Genomic DNA, 6,452 nt, shown 5'->3' on the forward strand with positions numbered 1-6,452 from the left:
CTGTGCATGCCTGACGTTGACGACCGCCACTCTCCTTTCCCCCTTCCATTCCTCGCCCCCCCACACCTTGGGACTAGGTTGGCGATGGTGAACAGGGCGAACGCTGTGGCGGGCAGGGAGCGGCAGGCCAGGGCCCACCCCAGCCACTCCACCACCTCACCAAAGTAGTTGGCGGCGGACACGAGGGCAAACAGGCCGCCCTGCGGGATGGAGTAGCCCTTCCTGCGCCCCCCACGCTGTCGGATGAGCACCGTGTCGGAGTGGAGATTTATGCCCCAGCCCAGCGCCCAAAGCGCGGCGCCCAGCAGGAAGGTGGGGCTGATGGCGCGCCCCATCGCCGCCTCCTCTAGGAGGTAGCGGGTCTGGGTGGAGAATTGGGGTTGCGCGTGGGAGGAGAGTGTGGTCCTGCTGGGACCAGGGACGCGGCAGGGTAGAGAATGAGCACTGGCCATCACACATACAGAGTTACTAGCACCTGAAGGTAGCCGTTGTACGCACAGAAGCCTGCGGCCATGGACCAGACAGCCAGTGGGGTGCCTTTGCCTGCAAGTGGGGGCCAGGGGTTGGGGTATGGCGGCATGCGCTCATCCTCATCATCATGGCTGCGGGGGGGTGATCAATCCCTGCTGCAACTTTCTCAGGGCGAGCCAATGGGACCCCGTGGGGCCCGGGAGGACCCGGGTCCGCACCCACCCGGCACAATGCGGAAGGGATAGATGAGGTCCCGGTGTATGTAGTGCACGAGGAACATGGCCATGAGGACCGCGTTCACGGGGTCGGATACCCTCGCCCGCTGCTCCTGGGTGGCAAATGCCGCCAGCCAGACCACCGGGATGGCCAGGCTCAAGATCTCCTGCGTCTGCATGGGGGACGTAAGGCTGATCTGAAGCCACCTGTGGTCTTCCTCAAGTGGAGGTCAGGAGCATGACGGTAAATGGGCTGCAGGTTACAGGATGTTGCCCCTTCATGACCAGCAGAGAAGCTCACACATGTACATCAGAAAGCACTCACCAGCCATGCCAGCCGAGGAGGAATGAGAGGACCCCATGCAGAGCTGCTGTACCTGTGATGGGAAGTTTGTGTGGACCACTGTGGTCTTGGGGATACTGTGACCGGCCAGGATGCGCCAGTGAGGGCAGGGGCTTGCCCGGCTCACGAATTCACCTGCCGTACGGCGCCACGATTCCTCCCAAGAGCAACGCCGCGGCCAACCCTGCCATGGCGATCATTCCCCATGCCAATTGATATGTGCTGAGCGACTGGATCATGCTCCCCAGGGCCGCAGGGATCCCCATCACGGCTTCGAGAGGCCGGGGTGTTTAGAGTACAAGCTAGCGTCAATTATCATATCGCCACTGCACCATGTTAGCGCGGATCTTCCTTCCACCAACCCATGTCGAGGTTCTGCGTCACTCTCCCGCAGTCGTGCATGCGTTGCTGCTGTGGCAACGGAGAGGAGTGACTCCCCAAAAGTTCCCGACACCCTGCGGAGACCACGGCTGGGGCACAAAAATACAACACCCCCCCCCAGCTCCTAGCCTTTCCATTCACACTCTGCAGCCCCTTTTGCGCTGCTGCCTGTTCAAAACTGTATTCTTCCTGCCATCTGCCAACCGTCGTTTACACCATTGGCCGAGGGTCACCGGGCAATCAAGCGGTCTCCTCGTCCTTGTTGTAGACGTAGGTGAGGTGGCACTTGCCGCAGTACACGCGGTTGAAGTGGGTGGCCATGAAGATGCCTGGGCCGCAGGTGGGGCACACCTTGCGCAGACGCTCCACCTTACCGGAATCCGAGACCTTGTAGAACTTGAGCACCCTCAGCTTGATCTTCTTGTGCTTGTGCTTCTGCTTCTTGGGCTTGGTGTAGGTCTTCTTCTTCCTCTTCTTGGCACCACCCAGCAGGCGCAGGGAGACGTACATCTGGGAGTCGTCGCTGACGCCAGCCTCGGACAGGACGGTCCCATCCTCCAGCTGGTGCCCGCCGAACAGCACGCGCTGCTCCGCAGCGCACACTCCTGTGAGGGAGGAGGGACGGACGTTTTCGCACACTGTGGACATCTCCTTGAAGCTGCTGGCGAACAGGAGCCCCAGCCTCGCGGCGCGTAACCTGCACTCGCTCCATACGTACCCTGGCGCGCCTCGATGGCGGCCTTCACGTCGGCGACCGTCGCGCCGGAGCCAAGCTCCAGCACATGAGTGCGGTCTGTCAGAGGAGGTGATGAAGAGGTGGTTAAAAAGTAAGTGGTCGAAAGTGGGCAAGCAGGGCACGCACAGGCGGAGGACGGCAGCGGGACCGCCAGTCTTGGCCAGTCACTCACCGGTGTTCACGAAGATCTGCATGGTTGCTTCGTCGACGCTCGGCTAACAATTAGCCGTCCTCACGTCGAAAAGGAGATGATCAGGCAGCACCAGGGGCTAAAGCCACCCAAGCTGGGGGGTGGAGGCTGCAGAGTTCGTCCCCGGAAAACTCTGCTGTGCTGAGATGGCATCGCGAGCAGGCCCCAGGCACGATGGGTGCCTGTAGGCCCACCCGACGCCCGTCAGAGCTGCAATTGATTGCTTGGTCGCTTCCATCGCGAAAACAAATCCCCCTCTGGACGTTCAGAAAGCGACTCCTCCCCTGTGCTGGGTCGTGGAGGCACCCCACCGAGAGGCACCATGTCAACTGACTGGGTACACGAGCTGACCGTTGCCAAGCTGAAGGACGAGCTGAAAAAGCGAGATCTACATGTGACTGGAAAGAAAGCTGAGCTGATCGAGCGCTTGGAGGAATTCCTCAAAGAAGCCGAGGTGGGGTGATGGGCGCGCTGGATGGCTGTGCTTATGGACAGGCTGCGTGCAGTGCCTACGCGGGAATCTCCGCTCTCGAGATGATGATAAGTACAGCTTTAGAGACATAACTGCTGCGTGCGCTTTCTCAGTAGCTTTGGTGGAGAGTGGCACGGAGATATAGTTGTATGATTCACCCCATTTCCCCTGTGCTGGCCCAGGGTGCTGATGCCGCCTCTGACGGGAAGAGCGCAGACGAAGGGGCCGAGCCACAGGACGAGGATATGAAGGATGCAGCAGCTGACGAGGCCTCCCAGGACGATAACGCCGACAGAAAGGATGGCGGCAGTGAGTCTCGCTTCACCAGTAGCGATGACGAGGCTGTGCCCGTGGAGAGCTCCGGCCATGGCAGCCCGGCCAAGGGCGATGGCAGCATGCACAGCGAAGACAGGTCGGGCGCTGCGGTGGCAGGACAGGATGGAGGGGCGGGCGCGGAGGAGGCCGTGGCCGCAGACGAGGAGAGTGGGCCGGTGGCCAATGGAGACGGGGCAGAGGCGCCGGCTGCGCCTGGAGCGGGGTCGGAGACGCCTGCGGTGGCTGGCGCCAGTGAGAGGGAGTCGAAAGAGGACCCTGTGCCCGAGGCAGCGAGCCCGGCTGGGAAGCCTGAGGCCCCTACCGCCGCATCGCTCGTAGAGGAGGTGGTGGACCTCGACTACGGCGAGGAGGAGGCCGAGGCCGCTGCGGCGGCGGCGGCGGCGACCAGCGTCCGCACAAAGGGCGCTGCCGCGGCCGGCGCCAGCCCCGGCACCGTCCCAACAAGCGGGAAGCGGCCGCGTGGCGACGATGACGCGCCCGCCGCCGCCGCTGCCCCCCTGCAAAAGGCGCCTCGCGCCGAACGACCGGCTGCCGAGGGCGTGGTCACTGCCAGCACGACGCGCGCGCTGCGTATCGATGGCTTCGTGCGCCCCTTCACGGAGCGTGCGGTGCGCGAGCTGCTGGACCCCACCGGCGCGGAGCTGAAGGCGCTGTGGATGCCCAGCATCAAGACGCACTGCTACTCGGTGTTTGCGAGCAAGGCGGCGGCCGCCGCCGCGCTGGCGGCCACCGCCGGGCTGACCTGGCCCGCCGCCAGCCCCAAGACCCTGGCGCCGCGCCACGTCGCGCTGCGCGAGGCGGAGCGCGCCATCGGCCAGGGCGCGGGGAATCCCGACTTTCGGTGGAGCGGCTGCCGGAAGACGGCGAGGAGGAGGCGGAGGAGGCCGAGGCGGCGGCCTCGCCCGCCGCGGCTGAGGCCGTCGCCGCCGCAGCGGCCCCCGCCGCAGCGGCTGCGCGCGAGGGCACGAGGGCGGCGCCCGTGCGACCCTGGGACCGTGAGAAGCTGGAGGCCGGCCCGAGGGGCGCGGCGGCCGGGCCGCTGGAGGGCGTGCGGGACCTGCGGGAGCTGCTCCAGCGCAGGAGCAGCGACGGCGGTGAGGCCGCGAGGCGGGGTCCTGGTGCTGGTGGCGACGCGGCGCCAGCGGCGCCCGGCGCTCATCGGGTGGCCGATGCCCGCCCACCACCGGCACAGGTGCGAGGCGATGCAAGGCCTGGCGCGGTGGTGTGCTTGCTCAGGGAGGCTGTGCATTGATGCATGGCCCTGGAATCCTCAAGAGGGGCTCAGGGGTATCCAGGCAGGGGTGCTGTGCTTGAAGTCGACCATATGCATTCTGACCCTCAACACAAACCCTACCACTAACTTCCGTCCCCTGTAGGCACAGGATGAACCCGGGGAGCCGCTGCAGCTGGACGACCTGTTCAGGCGCACTGCCGCCAAGCCCAGCCTGTACTGGCTGCCACTCACGGCCGAGCAGGGGGCGGCAAAGCGCGCCGGGGCTGGCAATGGACAGGCGGCGGCAATCCCAGGATCAGAGGCTGCTCTGGAGACCAGGAGGCCTCTGCCTGCGTAGCCGCCGATGAAAGTCGTGTAACATTGCTGTCGAGTGTTCGGTACCTTTATTGGCGCCCAAGATTCTGTGCTGTTTGCGCAGTCAAAGGGGATGGGACCACTCAATACCACTGGCCCAAAGGCTCCTTGGCTTTGGCAAGTATCACCTGGCAGGGTGAAAGGAATCCGGTGTGGAGGGAAAGGGACGTCTCCGTACAGTCCTGGGAACCTATTCCTCCACACAAAGCCGGTGGCGAGTTTTCGCTCTGAACCCTACATTTTCGGATTTTCCTTTGCCGGCCGGACCAGCGTCAGGTTGCCCGCCTCCTCGAGGCAGCACGTGCGCACACCGCAGTAAGGACTGTCAATTCCCTCTTCTTGGTGTACGACTACGTGGAGCGCAAATTTTCCGCCTACAAACCATCACCTCGCGTTGAGGCCGCCCTGAGATCTGATGTCTCGCCACCGCCAGTGAATACAAATCTAAAAAGATCTCTAGGGCCAGCGTGTCGTCGAGAGCGCCGCAAGCTGTACGTACTTCTACACCTCCCGACTGGTCGCCTGCACCTCCCGGTAACTGGAAAAAATCACACAGCTCGCATGCTGTGTCTGGAGCTTCAAACGGGGCCGGCAGGCACCTTCTAGTCGGCGCAGGCCGTGTGGTCGGCAGGCATGTGCGCTTCCCCGCTAGCCGGTTTCGAGCTGCCACCTCGCCTCACCCTGAACGAAGAACTCGCTCGATCTGAGAAGCAGCGATACGGTGGCGGGCGCAAAGAGTGTCGAAAAGGTGGGGGGTGGGAGTATGAGTGTTGTGCAGCCTAAAAGGCCGGCACAAGGTGTAATGCAGATTCCCCTGTGCCGGACCTCTCACTGCTTCCTTCTTGCTCCTCGGCAGGCGAGCCATGGTCTGAGACAGAGCATGCTGCTTTTCTGGCAGGCCTGCGCCAGCTCGGGAAGGTATCGACGGGGAAGGTGGCGGGGTGTGTGCCCACTAGCGCGGCCGGGTAGTGGTGGTGCCGGAATATGAGAGGACAGAATGACCTCCCGGGCGGCCAACCCGGTTCTCAGCCAGATCGGTCCCTGCCACACACTGACATCGAAGTACTTTTCTGGCTCTTGACATTTGCACTCCCTTGGACATGCCACCGTGCCGTTGTTAGCATCACCCCACCACCCCCTGCGCCGCACCGTGTTGTGCCCCCCCTTCACTACTCATGCGCCCTTCCGCTCCTTCTCCTCCACCCAGGGTCAGTGGAAGCACATCAGCCTGCTGTATGTCCCAAGCCGCACGCCCACCCAGGTGGCCAGCCACGCTCAGAAGCACTTCCTGCGCGCCGCCGGGGCCACCAAGCGCCGCAGCCGCTTCACGGCTGTCGAGGCGGCGGTGACCCACCAGCAGGCGCTCGGCGCTCGCAGCCCTCCGGGCGACGCGACCGCCGGCCATGCCACAGCGCTGTCGCCCCCCACCGGCGCCGAGGCGGCGCGCTGCTCCCCCGCCGCGCAGCCCTCCGGCGACGCCTCGGTGCCGCTGGGCGCGCTGCACCCCACCGCCCTCCTCCCGCAGCCAGGCGCCGTGGCGGAGGGCAAGCCGTTCTTCCCCCTGGGCCCGCACGGCATCCCCATCCTGCCCACCACGCCCGGCCGCATCAAGGTCACCTTCACCTATGACCCCCCGGAGCCCGCGCCGAGGGCGCCGGGTGCCGCGCCCGCCAAGCGCCTGGCAGGCACGCGCTTCGCGGCCGTCAAGTGCGAGGCGGGT

The 6,452-nt window shown here is 64.7% G+C and overlaps 5 protein-coding genes across 5 annotated transcripts in view; 3 read left to right on the forward strand and 2 right to left on the reverse strand.

Annotated features, from left to right (window-relative positions):
• The window catches only part of F751_2320 (3-oxo-5-alpha-steroid 4-dehydrogenase 1), a gene marked incomplete at both ends in the record, with an annotated part of 2,398 nt that extends 1,533 nt beyond the window's left edge, over positions 1 to 865 (reverse strand). Inside the window, 3 exons of the mRNA XM_011399188.1 lie at positions 67 to 362; positions 476 to 543; positions 694 to 865. Coding sequence (XP_011397490.1) covers positions 67 to 362; positions 476 to 543; positions 694 to 865 — 536 coding nt within the window. The remainder of the gene's footprint in view (positions 1 to 66; positions 363 to 475; positions 544 to 693) is intronic.
• A 785-nt stretch (positions 866 to 1,650) lies between these two features.
• Positions 1,651 to 2,340, reverse strand: F751_2321 (Ubiquitin-40S ribosomal protein S27a-1; the record flags this gene model as incomplete). The annotated part of the gene is made up of 3 exons (XM_011399189.1): positions 1,651 to 2,015; positions 2,129 to 2,203; positions 2,319 to 2,340. 3 exons carry the CDS (start codon positions 2,338 to 2,340, stop codon positions 1,651 to 1,653), a joined length of 462 nt encoding a protein of 153 aa, XP_011397491.1.
• A 318-nt stretch (positions 2,341 to 2,658) lies between these two features.
• Positions 2,659 to 4,715, forward strand: F751_2322 (hypothetical protein; the record flags this gene model as incomplete). Its single annotated transcript, XM_011399190.1, has 3 exons — positions 2,659 to 2,790; positions 2,991 to 3,830; positions 4,521 to 4,715. 3 exons carry the CDS (start codon positions 2,659 to 2,661, stop codon positions 4,713 to 4,715), a joined length of 1,167 nt encoding a protein of 388 aa, XP_011397492.1.
• A 90-nt stretch (positions 4,716 to 4,805) lies between these two features.
• F751_2323 (hypothetical protein) lies at positions 4,806 to 5,051 on the forward strand (the record flags this gene model as incomplete). The annotated part of the gene is made up of 1 exon (XM_011399191.1): positions 4,806 to 5,051. The coding sequence occupies one exon, from the start codon at positions 4,806 to 4,808 to the stop codon at positions 5,049 to 5,051; it is 246 nt and encodes an 81-aa protein (XP_011397493.1).
• Positions 5,052 to 5,365: 314 nt separating this feature from the next.
• F751_2324 (Transcription factor MYB1R1) overlaps positions 5,366 to 6,452 on the forward strand; it is a gene marked incomplete at both ends in the record, with an annotated part of 2,543 nt that continues 1,456 nt past the window's right edge. The window contains 3 exons of the mRNA XM_011399192.1: positions 5,366 to 5,480; positions 5,589 to 5,650; positions 5,940 to 6,344. Of these exons, the coding sequence (XP_011397494.1) occupies positions 5,366 to 5,480; positions 5,589 to 5,650; positions 5,940 to 6,344 (582 nt within the window). The remainder of the gene's footprint in view (positions 5,481 to 5,588; positions 5,651 to 5,939; positions 6,345 to 6,452) is intronic.

The sequence above is a fragment of the Auxenochlorella protothecoides genome (assembly GCF_000733215.1).
Source record: "Auxenochlorella protothecoides strain 0710 unplaced genomic scaffold scaffold22, whole genome shotgun sequence".
NCBI lineage: Eukaryota > Viridiplantae > Chlorophyta > Trebouxiophyceae > Chlorellales > Chlorellaceae > Auxenochlorella > Auxenochlorella protothecoides.